The sequence below is a fragment of the Danio rerio genome, chromosome 21 (genome assembly GCF_052040795.2).
Source record: "Danio rerio strain M-AB ecotype USA chromosome 21, GRCz13ab, whole genome shotgun sequence".
In the NCBI taxonomy this organism is placed as follows: Eukaryota; Metazoa; Chordata; class Actinopteri; order Cypriniformes; family Danionidae; genus Danio; species Danio rerio.
This window is the reverse complement of record NC_141041.1, coordinates 23,996,400-24,014,933: the sequence shown is the minus strand read 5'-3', so window position 1 is coordinate 24,014,933 and position 18,534 is coordinate 23,996,400. Positions and strand designations below refer to the sequence as shown.

Sequence of the window (18,534 nt, the reverse complement as noted above, 5' to 3'; positions counted from 1 at the left end):
GTATTATTTTAATTAATTATTTTTTTAATTTATAAATATTTTTTGTTATTATTTTTTATTTTTTAATATTTTTATTTTTGTTTATTTATTTTATTTTTCTCTTTCAAGGGGATGGAGGTTGTTCATGAGGGGAAAAATGTAACAAAAAAAGAAAAAGTCTTGTCAAATCTTTATATGTAATAATTCACCTTGTTTTTCCTTCCAATAAAAACAATTTTAAAAAAATTAAATCAACATTAGCCCACCCCCCACCCTCAAATAAAAAAAAACAGTAAAAAAAAGAAAGAAAAGAAAGTAGTTTTGAAAGATCATGTGCAAATTTAATGACAACAATCTAATTGACATACATTTCTGCACTGCCGAGTTTAAAAAAATATATATATCCTAAAATAATTTCTCAGCATCACCTCACAGATATAATCAATTAAGTAGTTTGGAAATATGAGCACCTGTTACTTCCTATTTCTTTGGCAACCATGTTTTTTCATGAAGGGGCAAACGGATGCCCTACAGGACCAGCATTTCTCCATCTTGTGCTTATCCGGTGTTTGCATCCCACAGCCCTTACACAGCTTCACATCTTTCTCATTCGGGTCCTGCGATTGGCTTTTCTGCTTTATGAGACTCTCCAGGGAAGCCTTAGTACTGGGGTCTGTGCAATGGGCTATACCAGTCACAGTAATTCTGTTTGGGTCCCAAACACAATCTTCCTCAAGTGCCACAAAAGAGCCAGTGGCAGGTAACCAGGCCGTATCATATCCGTTCTGATGCCATGATGTCCTCATGTTAAGACTTTGGCTGTCAATCCTCTTCACTTTACCAACTCTCACTCGCAGCTTTAACACGACTTGGTCATTGGGAGCACATGCTGGGTAACCCATTGCTTTGTTGATGTCTCTACTACAGTAGACTCCGGGGCCCAGAGTTCCACCAGAAGAGGGACGAAACCCTGTTGTAATGATAGCTGGGGCATTGCTTTTGAGAGTCCCGTGGTACATAATGTAGCCATGATTCTTTTTGGGTTCTTGACCTGGCTTAAGGTGCTTTGATTTATCACAATATGCCTCCCATCCACTGAATTCCACCGGCATTTTTGCAATTGTCCGACAATTTATGAAACCAGTAACCTTTGGATGCTCCGTTTAGAGACTGCGGTTCCTACACAACACAAAACATTACTGGATTTACAGTCAAATTAAAAGTAAAAATGCATTGAGCTGTTGTCCATGAGTTATAATGAAGTTGCTTTATGATAAAGTTGGGATTATTTTAGAGCAATAACAACAGGCAAGTACAACAGATAGAAATACAAACAGATGGAAGGACAGCACAAACAATACAGATACTACATTTTTGCAACAAGAGAAATATGACAATTTAAAAAAGTAAGAGAGAGCATATGAAAAATATTACAAATTAATGCAGAATATTAAACGAAGCAAATGTTTTATACATTTTAACTGCGTTCTTGTTATCAGACTCTGTAATGGTTTTCAAGTATAGTTCCAATTCTCGTTTAAAAAATACATTTGGTTTACGTGGAGTATATTTATACTTATGTATAAAAAAAAAACTTCCAATAAATAAAATGAGGTTACTTTAATTAAGGAATTGTTTTTCTTTAATGTAAAACTTCAAAATAATATGTCTACAGCTGAAAGAAAAATCACCACAAACATCTTAGACAATTAGAGTATTCACATCAGACCAGAAAAACTTGAAGGAACATTCCCAAAATAGTTGGGAATTATTTGTTCTAAAGTGTTTTATAAAATAAGTGTTGAATAAAAATCTAACTGTCGAGTATAAAACCTCAAAATAACCTTAAAAGCTTCAGTTAGACGAGAAGAGATAATTCCCACACTGCTCAACCACGATTATGTTCTCAGTCTTTTATTACTGAAAATAAATATTTCTGCCATGTCAGTTTATTAAGATCATCAGTTTTATTGGCAGCAAAAACAATAATGCTCAGTATCTCGGAAGACGCCGAGCTGATATAACACGAATCTACACTTCCGTTTAAAATTGTAGTTTTACAAAACCAGCATTACCATTTATACCATGTTTTAGCTGCAGCATATTTATATTAAATTAAGATAAAAAAAATCCACCAACCTTTGTGTTGTCACTGTACCTAAACTTAAACAGAGAACGCCACTTTTACTTCCTTGATGACGTAACACAAAACACTTTCGCTTTCATTTTAATCACATTGTGGATATATGCATATCATATTATACCAAACAGGCTTCTTGTATAAAGTTGTAATTTTTCGACATTCTAAAGGTGCTTTAAGCGATGAATAAATGTTACCTATATTGTCCTACAAGTCCCCGAACATTGAGATAATTGTAAACACACTGGGACGTCAGTCAGTCGTGTAAAAGTGGGCGTGAATCGCGATCAGGTGCTTTGGCTGGCCAATCGGAGGGCTTTTGAGAAGCTTTCTGCCTGTCAATCATTTATCCACCCGCCTAAGTAAGTCCAAAAATGGGCAGCCGGAAGCCTTAAGCGCGAACCATAAAGATGCAGAGACCAAAATGCAACAGCTGCGGGGGAAAAAAAAGACGAGGTTGAACATTTTACAGTCTCTGGGCTGAACATGGGAGCAACTGAAACAGAACAGGAAAACCTCTGCTTGAAAATAGACGTTGAGTACCTGCTTCACAGGTAATGTTGGTACGAAGAATTAATTAATTAGTCAATCAAGTTTAGTCCTTCTTTATCTGTAAACTAGCCACTAAGTTGCCTCACCTGCGTCTGAAATCAGATTCATTGACTATGAAGGCCTCCTAACGTTACTTTAGTTTGCAACCACTTTAAATCCACACAAGATGCTCAGCTAAAATTATTGTAACGTTAGTAACTTTCCTTAAACTGTAAACAAATTCAAGTCTAATTCTAACCATTAGGCCACATTGCCCCTTTAGTATTAATGTAATAATCTCCGTGTATAAAAGTCAGCATGTTGTCAATAAGTGACTACTGCTTCGCCATGATCTTGTGGTGAAATGTCAATTGTTCTTAATTTTTCCCATATTTATGTTTTTGCCCTCTATATATTAGGAACATTTGTGATTTTGGACACTGCTCTAGTCTAGACTTTTTTGCATTTTTATTTAAACATAAGGTGGCTCGCTTTTTTGTTGCTGAGGAAATAGCCATCTGATTGGCGTAAAATATTCAACCACAGTTCATTTATTTCAACTATAACAGATGTCAACATTAGTTTAAAGTAAAATGATCTTTCTCAAACTACATTGTAGTCTTGTTAACTTATCGCTAGCTGTTTTTGTCATTATCTGATTACTGACCAAAAACAACAAATTCTGTTGTTTAATATGTTGGTTTATTTTATTCCATGAATGAAACAAGGGCAGAAACAACAGTGACAGACATGATTAAAGATACATTTTCTGATGGCATTCAGAAGATGGCATCGATACCTTTTCAAAACAACTGATCAAAATGGAACTATTTCGCAAGCTAATGTATTTTTGTTTTCACACACGCATTAAATAATGTACTAGGTAAACAGACTAAAACATTTATAAGCATTTTGTGTGTGCTGGAAAAAATATAACTGTGCAAATACATTATGGAATTGATTTACTTGATTACTTTACATACAAATGCTTATACAGAGTAATGACAAAAAAAATTGTATTATGCGTTTCACTGAATGCACTGATGGCACAGTCACATTATTAACATTATTGTCAAAAAAGGCTGTTTGGTAATTTTTCTAAGTAGCAATACATATGTTTGACAACTTTAGCCTTTTTCAACACTGTTTGTATCAGTCAAGAACCTAAAAAACTCTTTAACTTAATGCACACTCGACATGTGCTTGGCTAGACACGAAAAAGGTGTAAAGTAATCAATACCATCATAGAGGCAGCAACTGGTACTTACTTTATAGTAAAGGCAGAGCACGTAGATCGAAAAGCAGTTCTAAAAGTACTCAAATATGCTGAGAAATCTAAAGTAACACTCTGCTGTATATACTGCAACAGATTGTGTATTAAAAAGCTTCCCATAGTTGTATGATGCACACAGGGAGCAGAAGACTGAGCCAAGGATAACCCAGCAGAAACACGCTGATGGCAGAGCAGGGCTCGATACTGCCTGGAAATCAAAAACAAATTCAGGGTTAGACAGAGAATATTTTAATTCAAGATTTATATAGTGATGCTGTAAGGATTGATCTCAGCTGCTGTACCTAATTCGACAAATAGCGTCCTCTGGACCTTAGTTACTTTGCAAATGAACGTTGTATTCTCAGCGATGGTGAAGCTCATAATGGTGAGCCTGAAGCCGTATGGTTCAAGTTCTGTCACAAAGGTGTTGTGCCGAAATCTGGGTTCAGGCATGATTCCAGAAATGTTGGTATTTATGATGATCTCCTTTTGGCCTTTGGACATGGAGAACTCAAAGTCCGTGTGGAAGCTGTGTTTGGGCTCCAGAGGGCAGTCCACTCTGAGGTCATTATCCTCCTCTTGACAGACTGTCATGATGCTCTCGTCATCCTGACACAGCGCTGGGGTCATCAGAACTGAAGATGAGATATAAAGGAGTCTGTTATTTAGATAGTTGATGTGTCTGGCTGATACTTTTAAAAAGGTTCTTCAAAAGAAAAGTTTCCCAAAAATGCTATTGTGTCATCATTTACTAAGTCCTGTGCCATAACAAACCTGCCCTGTTAACAAATTCCTGGCAGAAGTTCCCAGCAACTTACTGTAAATCCATTACAGCTACAATACTGTATTTACATTTACAGTATTGTTTATCTTGCTCAACACAGTTTTTACAGAATAGTATGTATCTTTACTGTAGAATATACAGCAATTTAAACAATTCAACATTAAAATACATAAAATTGTCATACAACAAAACAGTTCACCTTACAGTTAAATACTTTTTTAATTTACAAAAACAGTAAGTTAACAGTGTGACTATTTTTGTGATAAAAAAGGGTGAGTTATTGACTAATGACTTGTATTCGATATAACCAAAAGATTTATAAAAAATAATAAAAAAAACATGTTAAATGGAAAATAGGTTCAAAGATAAAAAAGATGAGTTTGCACACAACAAAACAATAGCATATAGCTTTTAAAATCAAAGTATTCTTATAGTATATAGATTTTACAAACGATAAACTTTTTATTCCTAAAAATCTTAATAAATAAATTGATGACATATTAAAAGACTATCTAGGCATCATCAGCCGAAAATGCGAATAATTTTTATTCCAAATCTTTATACTTACAATCAGCAGGATTGACCAAGTGTCAGTAATGCAGTAGACCCTTTTAGAGACATTTTTAAGCATTCAAAATATAGTGCAAAAAATAATATTCTCATTTTATTTATATATTTTAATACAGTTCAGACTAATATGTCTTTTCATTTTTACATGAATATGTATCTGTAACACTGAATGACAGCATTACCTTATTTGTTATTTCCCACATATTTTGACATTTTATTTTTAAAAAGAATATGCTCTCTTCTCATATAAAATTATTTAAAGAAATTAATGTAGCAAATTAAATGGGACATCTCATCTTAAACCTATATATTTATTGTGTTTTTATTCATAGAACTAGAAACAATTATTTAAAAAATATACAGTTTTATTTATAGAATACATAAATACAGGGGAGGAAAATAAGTATTGAACACAGAAAAACTTTTCTCAGAAAACATATTTCTGAAGGTGCCGTTGATTTGAAATTTTCCCCAGATGTTGGTTACAACCATAGAAATCCATATATGCAAAGAAAACAAATATTAGTTTACAAATTAAGTTATGTGTAATAAGACGAAATGAGGCAGGGAAAAAGTATTGAAAACATGAAGAAAGGAAGGTGTAGAAAGTCAGTGAAAGCCCAGAAAGCCGCTGAAATTTCTCAGTAGTTCTTCAGCAACCCTCTGCCCTTCCTTATTGTAAATTAATATTAGCTGCTTCAGTCTAACATCTACGTTATCAGGATGATCACCTGACTTGAATCCAATAGAAATTACAAAATATAGATCAGATTTGATAGACGAGACCTCAAGAATTTACATTCTGTTGAAGTCTGTGAAAAACTCACAGCTGAGCAATTCATGTGACTTCATTCTCTATATGAGGCGTCTTTAAGCTGCCAGCACCAAAAAAAAACTTTTATGTAAAGTATTAAATGCATTTCAGTAGTTCAATACATTCTCTTTGTGTCATTTCATTGTTATTGCACATAACTATTTTTCCACATTTTTTCAGTTTTGTTTTATTTTTATGATTGTATTGTTTGGATTTTTACCAAAATCTGGTTCAATTCCATGTCAACAGCTCCTTTAGAAATATCATTCCCAGGAAAAAACATGACATGTTCAATACTTATTTTCTCACTGTACATATTAATTGCTGCCTTGTACTTTTACATGTGTAATGAAAATAAAGTAGAATCTAATCTGAGTTATGTTAATTCTATATTTTATGCTATTATCTGATAATTTACATTAGAGTTTAAAATAAAACCATCACATATGGCAGTATAGAGAAAAAAAATTCATGAATTGTTAAATGTTAAGATGGTTTCTTATAAGCAATATATATAAAACATATTAATCATCATCTTACCTCCCAGGACAAGAATCCACATAAACATAGAGTAAGATGTGTTCATCACAAAACTCTAAGTAGAAAAAGAAAGAACATGGTCAAAACATATAAGCACATGTATTTTTATTACATTTCAATTGTATTATTTCACTACATTATAGCACTGTTGTGTTAAAATAACCAAAATAATTAAGAGGATGCCAGATCATGTGAAGGTCTATATAACCTTCCTGTTTAAAGCAGTGCTCCTTAAACTGTCAGCTTTGCAATAAATATCTAATCTACAAAATCTAAATTCAGATACAGAATAAAATGACTGAGAAGTAAACCGACTGTTAAACAGACCTGTATTTTAAAATGTTTAGACTTCTCCATGTTGACCATCCATCAGACTGTGTTCTGCAGATAGCAACAGTGCTGTAGCTCCACCTAACTGTCCCACACAGCACTTCACCACTGCAGTGAAATGCAGCAACCCCTCCCATCTGTGCTGCGCTCATGCAGTGTTTCAGACCAAAACATAGAAGCACACCAGATATACCCATGTTTGTCTAATAATTGTCCATTCACCTACCCACAAAAAAATAAAATACCCCAATGAGAATCACAAAGACCTTCTATGGCCTTCATGAACCCAAAGTCTTTCTTTAAGGCTAAATCGACAGCATGCAACATTTGGCATGCAGTACTCTGACAGGATGTACCTTATTTTTCATATTATAAAAGCTGATCTCTGTGTAATCCTCAGTAACAGGCCAAATCGTATTATGAAATCCTGTGATAGTATTCTTTTGTTGCCCGAGCAAGCATGACATCATCTTTTGACATCAGATGTTTACCTTTATGGTTGTGCTGTTTTAATCCCAGGCTGTGATGCTTTTCCTTTGGCATGAAGACCCTTTCCGGTGATGTATAAAGCTTTAGCCGTGTGAAGAGTGGAGGGGAGAGAGGATGTCTGGTAGGAGAGACGGAAAACGGTTTGTCTCCCCCTTTTGAAAGTACTAGAAAATGCTATTTTGCCAACATTCACCATAGAGTTCCTATATACTTAGAAATGTAGAGCATTTGAAAGTTCAAAAGATCAGCATTTGCTTAAATAAGTCAGATTTTGTAACATTACAAATTTCTTTATTACACTTTAATGTATTTTTAAATAAATTATATCATTCATTTATTTAAAGATCACATGCACAACCTTTCATTGTACAGTAGTTTTCTTCAGTAATTTGCACAGTGTTTATCACATAATTCAACAAACATCACTTTACAGCAGGGATGTCAAACTCAATTCTTGGAGGGCCGCAGTCCTGCACAGTTTAGTTCCAACCCTCCTTCAACACACTTACCTGAAAGTTTCAAACAAGCCTGAAGGACTCAATTAGTTTGATCAGGTGTGTTTAATTAGGGCTGGAACTAAACTGTACAGGACTGCAGCCCTCCAGGAATTAAGTTTGACATCCCTGCTTTACAGCATTAATTATGAACCATCAATTGTATTTAAAAAAAAAAAGTCAAAATAATTAATGATTGCTCCTGGTTAGTTTATGAATAAATTAGGGCTGGGCTGATAAACGATGTTATATTGAATCGTGATAAACTTTGTCAGTAACAATAATAAGCACTGGACTTTTTTACTTTATATTTATAGAGCCAGTCACACAACAGAAACATAAAACAATGAGAATCTAGAAGTGTGGATATTAAACATGCACCGAATTTTCAGCTACCAAAAATAGGTTATGCTATTTATTGGACACTCTAATTTGTGGCTTCAGTCATTGTTGGGATAGTCTTTTAAATCTGGATGCATTAACAATTGATATCACAATATACACTAGCGGTCAAAAGTTTGGGGTCAGTATTTTAAAAATGTTTTCAAATAAGCTTATCCTGCTCACCAAGGCTGCATTTATTTAATCAAAAATACAGTACAAATTGTAAAATAGTGAAATGTTTTTGCACAATAAAATAATTGTTCAAAAGTAGTTCATAATTTAATTAAATCATTTATTCCAGTGATTTTAATGATGAATGTTCAGCTTCATTACTTCAGTCTTCAGAGTCACATGATCTGCAGAAATCCCTCTAATATCAATAATAATAATAATAATAATAATAATAATAATGGTAATAGTAATAAAAGCATGACTGGAGTGATAATTACATTTGAAACTACGTACAATAAGTAATAAATAAATATTTAATATATAAGTATTTCACAATAAAAAAAATTGTTTATACATTTAATAAATGTCGCTTTGATGAACAGAATAATAAAAACCACATGAAAAAAACTGACCCCAAACTTATCACCTTAGTGTATATAGTTATTGTTTAATATGGAAAAAAATTAGTCCAGATTGCATTTTGCCATATTGCCAAGCTCTAAAATAAAGGTATAAACTACTCTGTAAAAAGTGACTACTTAAATCCATTGCCTTAAAAGTGACAAGTTAATTTTACTTTAAAAAGTGTACTGTAAGTAATTATGTTGTATCTTACAACTGTTAAGTTCACTTACCTTAATTGTTTAGAATTACGTACTAGGCATGGGACAATAACCGCTTTCAAGGTGTACCACGATTCAGAAAAATCAAGGTTTTAAAACCGGCAACATTTTTTGTCATACCGTTCCTATACTGTATATTTAAGTTTTTTTTTTTTTTTTTTTTTTTACATTTTTTAACAACCACTTCATTTAGATTTTTAGCCTTTTAAAAGCACAGGCAGAAAAAAGTTCTCTTTCTGTGATTGGTCATGTTTCGCGCTTTTTTCTTTTTACTGTATCTTGATTTACAGCTAATTAAAAATACTGTATGTTAATGGCACAAATTTACTGTCTATGACATGTTTACTGTTCCAAAATATTCTTTATGTTTTGAAATTTTGAAGGGAAAATTGTTGTTTTTTTAACCCAGACAATTAAAAAAGATTATATTATAGAGCAGTAATTACTATACCGTGAAACTGTGATATTTTTAACCAAGGTTACCATACCGTCAGAGTCTCATATTGGTCCATTTACGTACATAGGTTATTTTCTTAATAATGTTAAGGCAATGGGTTTACTTGCTTTTTTAAAGTGAAGTCAACCCTGTAAACACAGTGTACTGTTAAGCTGTAAAAGCTCATTGTTAAGTGTTACCATTTGTATATACATCATACAAACTTTATTACTCGGCAAACAATTTTGTGTTTAATAGACGTCTAATAGACATCTAAACATAGACAGCTTAAAACAAGGCTAAACTTGGTCTGTCAGTGAAAATCTAATAGACGTCTAAGAATAGCCCCAAACTAGACTCGTCGTCAAGTAGACACATTAGACAGACTTTATATGTGTAGTCATTCATTTCTGTTTATTTAATGACTAGTCTAGTTTTGGCCTGTTCAGATGTCTATTAGATTTTCACTGACAGCCCAAGTTTAGCCTTGTTTTAGCCAAGACGACTATGTTTAGATGTCTATTATATATCTGCAAAGCATTGCTGGTTAGGTATGTTCTTTAACTGCTTTTTAATAGTCAGCCAATCACATGACATCAGTGCATTTATCCATGTAAACCTGGTCAAAACTATCCGCTGAAGTGCAAACTGAGCATCAGAATGCAGAAGAGAGTTGTTTTAAGAGACTTTGAATGTGGCATAGTTGTTGGTGCCAGACAGGCTGGCCTAAGTATTTCAGAAACTGCTGATCTACTGGGATTTTCACACAGCCATCTCTAGGGTTTTCAGACAGTGGGCTGAAATGAAAAAATATCCAGTCCTGTGTGTGGAAATGCCTTTTTAATGCCAGAGGTCAGAGGAGAATGACAAGACTGGCTCAGATAGACAGTGACTCAAATTATCACTTGCTACAACCCAGATCTGCAGAATAGCATCTCTGAATGCTCAACACGTCAAAGCTCAAAGCAGATGAGCACGCTGCTGCCACTCCTGTCAGATATGAACAGAAAACTGAGGCTACGGTTCATACAGGCATACCAAGACTGTATCTCAGTTTCTGCAGCTACATTTAGATGGCAAAATTTGTCATAAACAACATGAAAGCCTGAATCCATCCTGCTTTTTTATTCAATGGCTCATCCTGCCTAGTGGTGCATTGGTGTGGAGGATCTTTTAGAACCAGCTGAGCATCGTTTAAATGCCACATTCAGATTTGTTGGTCCCTGACAGCTTTCAGTCACTTGGCCCCCTTGCGTTACATTTTTAAGTAAACATTGTGTGCTGTAGTGAACTTTTACTTTGTTACTTTACGCATTTTAATTGGAGGACAAATTAGCATGTAAAAGGCCTTTATTGTCAATTCGTAAGATATATGCAGACACATTCGGGACTGCAAAGATTTCAGTCAATCAGAAGAAGACTGACGCATCTCAAATGCTGTTTCTAGACAGGCGAATATCACACATGACAGTGTTTATTGTTGCTCTTCCTTCCATGGGGATGAATGATTACTTTCAGAGAGTGACATCTCCAGTGTTTCCTCAGGTGACAAGGTGTGCTTTTTGAAAAGCTGTGACAGCTCATTGCTGAAGTTGAGAATTAATTCCACTGCTTCATTTTGAATTGTTAATCCGCCTCGGTTGATAACAATGCTTGTGGAGTATGAGGAGGATGTTTTACATTTGAAAGGATTTCAAAATAAGCCATGAAAACCTGCCCTTCACATCAAATGAAGACATTAATTCAGCGGTAACCATACAAACGTTGCTCATTAATTTATTGCTTGGGACTGCCTACAAATTAAGATGAAAATCCCATATAATTACTAAAATGACACACAGAAACGGACAATACAACAGAGCTGTTTCACAATAATTTTACATAAAGTATCACAATATGAATTTTAGAAAAAATAGGAATCTGACTCTACTGTCAGCTGCTTTCTTCATAGTTATAATTGCATTTACAATATAATAATATACATTTTAAAAAGTTGGGTGCTCCGGTTTCCCCCACAAGTTCAAAGACATGAACTACAGGTGAATTGGGTATAGGCTAAATTATCCATAGTGTTTATGTGTGAATAAGTGTGTGGGGGTGTTTCCCAGTGTTAGGTTGCTGCTGGAAGGGCATCCCCTGCTTAAAACAGATGCTGGATAAGTTGGCGGTTCATTCTGCTGTGGTGACCCCTGATTATTAAAGGGATTAAGCCGAAAAGAAAATGAATAAATGAATTACATTTAAAAAAGATTTTTGCTGCTTTTGTTCAAACTACTTATTTAAAATGAGCTAATACACCACAATTCTTAAGATCTTTTTGGGACAACTTAATTGTTTTATGTTCAATCAACATACATTTCTGAAAACAAGTAAGTTAATGTAATAGATTTGCATCTGATTTGAGTTCAGATGCTAAAACCTCTCAGTGTCTTCTGAAATTTCAGTCAAAAATTTAAATTTTTCTCAGCCTTCTTTGTTTATGTTGAGTTTTTTTACTTTGAAGGCATGAAAATAACTTGTTTTTTGCCATAAAAGTGAAATTACTGAACCTACACATAGGAGTCTGATAAAAATCACGTTTTATAAGAAAATTTTAGATGGCATTTGGAGGTTTTTGCATCTGAACTTTACATTTAGTTTCTGTTAAATTACTTTAAAGCATTTTAAATGACTTTACTTAGTTTTTACATCTTTATGTTTTTCCCCACTTATCTTAGTTTGGTTTATCCCGGGTCGATATATTCCATATTCATTATAAAAGCACAGACATATTATCGTTTAAACATTGTACACTGCACTCTCAGAAATAAAGGTACGTGAGCTGTCACTGGGGTGGTACTTTTCCAGAAGATACACATTTGTTGGACCCTTTAGGTACAAATGTGTAGCTTTAAAAAAGGTACCACCCCAGTGACAGCTCTCGTACCTTTATTTCTGAGTGTGCAGTGCAAATCTGAACTGCATGTCCATTAATAAACACCAGAGGGAGATGTTGGACTGTTTACGTTTGGCACGCGCTCGATCGGAGTCCTTTAAATGTATATTCCTAAACACTTAACTAGTCAGACTTTGATAAGTAATCAGGCATAAAAGCTGATCAGTAATAGACAGCACTGATGAAACGCAAAGAACTATTGCCAAGCCCGCACTTGTGTTTACTTTGTTCTCCTGTGTGCAGTCGAACTCCGCCAGGAGCTGTGATCCATTAATCGTATTGTCCTTAATCACCGGACGAATCAGACGAGTCGAGCGCAACTTTGAATCACTTGCTGATCAACAGACGTTTTCTAGATACTCTTTAGCCAGGACTAGACTTTTCTGTTTGGTAAAGTTATACGACGAGTTTTCGCTGACAGACGATGCTTTCAGAGACTTTAATCAAAGGCGCACGGATGAGGAAAATCGCCCCAGGACCTCAGAGCAACAACTGAGCGCACAAAATCCGTTCGCCCTCTCTAGTCTGGAGAGCAAGTGGACAGAGACCTTAGGTTTATGTTGTTCATTCTTCTTTAATCTCAGGGCTTTAAGCTGATTTCGGTTCGATCCGCTGCCCACGCGCGCACTTCAAAGCGCGCCTCAATGCGCGTAACTGCTTCGCGGACCCTGAGTGTGGAAGGGTTCGGTCCAGAGCGCGGTGTCCGTCCAAACTTCAGATTAACTAGTGAACATCCGATCACCTTCCTCTTTCCTGTCACAGCTCTGCGAATGGGAATACTGGGCTATTGTTCTCTTATGGATTGCGTTCTCTGTTAATCTCACATCGCATCACTTCTGTTGAATTCACTGCATCTTGAACAGGACCATGATGTTTATAAATTTGCTTCTACGGCTGATGTGCGTCTTTTTGATAGGTAAGAGAGTATCTGCCTTATCACATGCGTGACTCTTTCTTCTTAATGGTTGGCTGTTTTATTTCTCATTACATTGTCCATCGTGGTATTGCCCAAAATTGCTTCTGAAAGTCCAAAATTCACTTTAGAAATAAGCCTATATTTGTAAAAAAAAAAAAAAAAAAAAAAAAAAGATTTAAAGCATGAAATATTATTGTTTATTGTTAGTAGTAGAGTAGTCATGGTAATAATAACTATTTAAATAACAATAATAATATGTTCAAGTGTTGTTAATATGATAGTAATGATTAATAAATCAATCTTAGAGTTGCTAAAAAAAAAACTTAAAGATCGTTTTTTTAATATAAAATATTATTTTTTTTCTTCAAAATTATGAGTAGAGCCTCTATTACTCCTTTATTTGTACCTGATTCCCCGGACCCCGCAAGGAAGTACTATGTGGGCTATGATAATATTTGGAGAAAAGCATTAAAATAATCATAGTAAAAATTACACAATACAAAAAATAATTAAAAATGTTCAAATGTATACATATACTTTATTTAAATTTGCAAAATGTTCTTAGGATTAATAAACAAACACACATTAGCATTAAAATAAACAATAAAAAATGATTATGTAATATGTATGTTTAGAATATGATTGTTTAAATAAACCAATTATCTAAAATTGATGAAAATGAATGCTTAAAATTTAAATTAAGCCAGTAATTGCAAATTTACAAAAAAATAAACTCACAAAAATTATTAATAAAAGTAAATCAATAAATAGGATACAGTACTAATGAGTAAATCTGTAACTGAACAGAAAGATATTATTTTCCAAATTTTAAATATTTCTCATGTATTACATGATTTGTTTACAAAGAAAAAAATATATGTTTTAAAGAAAATATGCAGTTGCTTTTAGCATTTTTAGATAGGTGCCATATTTGGCTCTCTGTTGCATCTAAAAGATGGAAACCCTGATATAACTATTTGTTTAGATCATGGGTGCCCAGACTTTTTCGTATGAAGGGCCAAGTACCAAATATCTTTGAGAGCCATGGGCTGAAGGTAAATTATATTACATTATTATTATTATTATTATTACATTAAAGTTACTTCATAATATTAAAATATAATAGTAAAATACTTTTTGATAACTAATGCAGTATAATTTTTAAATTATAATATATTATGATAAGTACATAAACATCACATTTGCATTGCATTGTCCTGTCTGCTGACTGACAATATGTATTTTAAAAAAATCTGATTCCTTTACAACATTTAATTGAAACATTTCATTTTAGTTCACTTTTTGTAGCTTATCAATAAAACAAACAAACAAAATGTTACATTAAATTAGAAGTGACAGTCTCTAATCCATCCATATCATTCTTCCTTTCTTCTCTGATGGGATGGCGGGCCAAATCAAAGGTTACCATGGGCCAACTCTAGATTGGGCACCTCTAGTTTAGTCTTTATATTGATCAGTATTGTTGTTTTTCTGATGATTACCAGTTATTTGTGCTATAATACTCTTAATTCAGAATCCATTTTCATCTCTGCTTTCAACACTATATTAATTAAAAATCACACACACACTGTTATATGCTGTAGAATATTCCAGATGACATCATACACCGATGACAAGTTCCATATCAGTAAAATATCAGTGTGGCTTTACAGTAATCCTTCAGAAAAGAGCACAATGAAGCGTCAAATATGTCAAAGGGTTGCTCTTAAAAGTTCAAAAGTATTTCAAACTGTATAATTCTCTTTATCTTTACAGCTTTTAGCTTTCAGAATTGAAATATAATCCTAATTCATGCGAGACAAGAGTCTGGTTGAGCATGAATCGCCATAATTGCATCCGTTCTGCCGCTAAACGTGCTGTTATACTGAGCTAGAGTCACCAATGCATGTAGTATCTGAATGTCAGCTGGTGATGTAAGAGTGAAGGGCTGCAGGAGTCTGCCTTTTTAACTCATGGCCTTTCTGCGATTTCTTAAGCGCCACTCTTAAGAAACATCTGGTCAATTGTGATTGTTTTTTTCGCGAAGAAAGCAATCCGATTGTGTTGGGGAATAAATCAACAGCTCAAGCAGTCACATGTGCAGCGTACTGGATTTGTCTGTATTGTGGGATTTGCAGCATTATTTTCCATGTTCTGTTTGTACTCCACTGTTGATGTATATATCAGCACTATAGTGAAATATTACAAGTATCTTTACCTTAGACCTAGCGGTTATATTATATTATATTATATTATATTATATTATATTATATTATATTATATTATATTATATTATATTATATTATTGTTTAAATGTGACCAAATACACTACACTACCTGACAAAAGTCTTGTCGTCGATTCTAGTTGTACGAGCAAATAATAACTTGACTTCTAGTTGATCATTTGGAAAAGTGGCAGAAGGTAGATTTTTCAGATGAATCATCTGTTGAACTGCATCCCAATCATCACAAATACTGCAAAAGGCCTATTGGAACCCACATGGACCGAAGATTGTCAAAGTATTCAGTCAAGTTTAGTGAAGGAAAAATCATGGTTTGGGCTTACATTCAGTATGTGCAGGAGATCTGTGGATGGCAACATCAACAGCCTGAGGTATCAAGACTTTTGTGCTGCCGATTACATTACAAATTACAGGAGAGGGCAGATTCTTCAGCAGGATAGTGCTCCTCATACTTCAGCCTCCACATCAAAGTTCCTGAAAGTAAAGAAGGTCAAGGTGCTCCAGGATTGGCCATCCTAATCACCAGACATCATTATTGAGTATGTCTGGGGTAACATGAAGATGAGTCCAAAGAATCTTGATGAGCTCTGGGAGTCCTGCAAGAATGCTTTCTTTGCCATTCCAGATGACTTTATTAATAAGTTATTTGAGTCATTGCAGAGATGTATGGATGGAGTCCTCCAAGCTCATGGGAGTCATACACAATATTATTTTTTTCCCACTACGTCATGACTTTATATTCTATATTGTACATTATTTCTGTTAAATGACAAGACTTTTTGTCTAAGCAAAGTCAGACCTTACTGTCCTGATTAAATAATTAAAAATCAAGGCATAATCATATTTTATTTTGGTAAAATAAGCGTAATCTAGAGGCTTTTGCTTTTTTATAAAAGCCACTTCTGAGACCAAATGATCAACTAGAAGTCAAGTTATTATTTGTTATCCTATAACTTGGATCGGCGACAAAACTTTTGTCAGGTAGTGTAGTTTTGCTTATTTTTTTTTAGACATTTTGTGCATAATTGAACATATTATTATTTTACTATACATTATATTAAGTTTCACAACTAAATATTGGTTGTGCAGATGTTGTTAGATTGATGTTGTCTGTGTTTTTTTAGTTAGTTTTTTTTTACACAAATTGTTTTGGATCAAGCTGTCTTATTTAGTCTTTTTCTTATTTTTTTTCTTCTTGTGGTTATCTCAAACTTTAACGTCACTCGAGGTGAAAGTTGAGCATAATTGCGGAGCTGTTGACAGTAACTCCCACAGAAATTTTGTAAAATTTCATGTCAACTTGATCTTGAAAGATGCACAGCCAAGGAAACAGCAGGAAGTAATGGAGCTGGTGATGGAAAATGGAAAACAAATCTTTTAAATTGTTTTTAAGTTAATGCCTTACAATTTAGATTTTTACCCCTAAAAATTGAGAAATATAAAGTCAGAATAGGAAGTCATAAATGGAGAATAGTCTGATAAAAGCAACTTTATTTATTTACTTTACATCATGCAATTCTGAGCTATATGGTAAAATTGTCCGTAGTGTATGAGTGTGAAAGAGTGTGTATGGATGTTTCCCAGAAATAAGTTGCAGCCGGAAGGACGTCCGCTGTGTAAAACATATGCTGGATAAGTTTGCGGTTCATTCCACTGTGGCAACCCCAGATTAATAAAGGGACTAAGCTGAAAAAAAATAATGAATGAATATCTCAGTGATGGTTATGTTTAAATGGGCTTGAAACCCCCCATTTTTTGGTTTAAGTGTACCTCAGACTTATTTAAAAAAATGCTACATGGTGAGCGTAGAGCGCTGTGAGCAGAGGGAAGAGTGGGCATGGCCAGCAGAGCAGGCGGAGAAAGAGGGGAGCGAGCAACTGCTGTCAGTTGGCTCACAAAATGAGACACAAACTGTGAGGAGACCCAAGATTTTATAGTTTAAAGTTAGAATGCAAAGAAATAAACAGTAAATTATTTAATGTCCTGCTACATTTGTTATTCATACTTTCATATACACATAACCACACTTTGTTATATCATTAGATAATCATGACTTCTCTCCTCCTAAAGCCCAGGGTCTGAATGCAGACACAGTGAATAGCAGTGCAGGGGCCTCATGTACGAAGACTTGCGTGGAAATCTTACTAAAACATTGCGTACGCACAAAGCTGTAAACGTGCGTACGCAGAAAAAAATTCAGATGTATGAAACACTGCGTACGCCGAATCTCACGCATATTCTTTTGTACATCTGAATGAACGTGAAACTGAGCGCAACATGCACGAGCACAAAACTCCTCCCTGCCTCCTCCCCCGTATGAATATGCTAATGACTATGCTAATGGCAAAACCCAACGAAAAAGCAATGTCAAAAGCAAGCAAAAAGAGAAACTTTGAACAGAATGTGAAATGGAGGTGCTGCTTTCGGAGGTAGACCGGAGAAAAGCGGTGTTATTTGCAAGTTTGTTCTCCGGAATTAACAACAAAGGAAAAAAATAGAGTGGGAGAGTTTAGCTGATGCGGTTAACACAGTTGGGTCTGAACATCGCACTGAGTGAATTAAAAAAAAGAAATAGTGTGGTTTATATCTGTAAAATGTTGCAGGACGCTTTTCAGTCTCAGTGGCGCTACTCGTAAGACGCAGGTGATCATGAATTGACACGTTCGAGCCTGAACTCGGCTCGAATCCAGCGTCTGATGAATTCTTTCTTGTTTTTACCCCCGCTAGATATCAGATTTTGCCAACTATTTATCACGAGAAAGACAAGTAGGAATCATCAATAAGTTCATATCAATAAGCATCATATTTTATTTGCACATTTATTGAATGGAAATGTTTCTGATTCACGCATGCAAATTCATCTTCAGATAGTGTCTTTATAG

At 34.4% G+C, this 18,534-nt stretch overlaps 4 protein-coding genes across 20 annotated transcripts in view; 2 read left to right on the top strand and 2 right to left on the bottom strand.

The window, feature by feature from the left end:
- Positions 1-18,534, top strand: part of LOC147838831 (odorant receptor 131-2-like) — a 1,093,102-nt gene that overhangs the window by 16,120 nt on the left and 1,058,448 nt on the right. The window lies entirely within an intron of this gene.
- Positions 296-2,412, bottom strand: LOC566907 (Gig2-like protein DreN). Of its 2 annotated transcripts, none has more exons than NM_001245988.2 (2): positions 2,119-2,412; positions 296-1,158 (listed from the first exon to the last, which is right to left on the bottom strand). In NM_001245988.2, exon 2 carries the CDS (start codon positions 1,089-1,091, stop codon positions 453-455), a length of 639 nt encoding a protein of 212 aa, NP_001232917.2. In that variant the 5' UTR covers positions 1,092-1,158; positions 2,119-2,412; the 3' UTR covers positions 296-452. The 2 variants fall into 2 exon arrangements, with proteins under 2 accessions (NP_001232917.2, XP_087156263.1); XM_087300137.1 differs by having other exon boundaries at positions 299-1,158; positions 2,317-2,412.
- Positions 2,507-18,534, top strand: part of nectin1a (nectin cell adhesion molecule 1a) — a 54,870-nt gene continuing 38,842 nt past the window's right edge. For 4 of the 14 annotated variants that reach the window (XR_015519368.1, XR_015519367.1, XM_087299079.1 and 1 more), the window contains exon 1: positions 12,763-13,409. Coding sequence is in view for 4 of the 14 variants with exons in the window: in XM_087299079.1 (XP_087155205.1) it covers positions 13,361-13,409 (49 nt within the window). In the remaining 10 variants the exon portion in view is untranslated. 14 annotated transcript variants of the gene reach the window in all.
- LOC137488811 (uncharacterized) lies at positions 3,600-7,570 on the bottom strand. 2 transcript variants are annotated; one of them, XM_087301290.1, is made up of 5 exons: positions 7,318-7,570; positions 6,959-7,183; positions 6,632-6,686; positions 4,226-4,558; positions 3,600-4,131 (listed from the first exon to the last, which is right to left on the bottom strand). In XM_087301290.1, exons 2-5 carry the CDS (start codon positions 6,995-6,997, stop codon positions 4,028-4,030), a joined length of 531 nt encoding a protein of 176 aa, XP_087157416.1. In that variant the 5' UTR covers positions 6,998-7,183; positions 7,318-7,570; the 3' UTR covers positions 3,600-4,027. The 2 variants fall into 2 exon arrangements, with proteins under 2 accessions (XP_087157416.1, XP_087157417.1); XM_087301291.1 differs by lacking the exon at positions 6,959-7,183 and having other exon boundaries at positions 7,453-7,570.

Coding starts and splice junctions, on each gene's coding strand:
- LOC566907 (NM_001245988.2), bottom strand. CDS start 1,091: ATGCCGGTGGAATTCAGTGGATGGGAGGCATATTGTGATAAATCAAAG.
- LOC137488811 (XM_087301290.1), bottom strand. CDS start 6,997: ATGGTCAACATGGAGAAGTCTAAACATTTTAAAATACAG. Junction 6,687..6,958: donor CTAAACATTTTAAAATACAG/GTCTGTTTAACA, acceptor TTTTCTACTTAG/AGTTTTGTGATGAACACATC. Junction 4,559..6,631: donor GTGGATTCTTGTCCTGGGAG/GTAAGATGATGA, acceptor TCTCATCTTCAG/TTCTGATGACCCCAGCGCTG.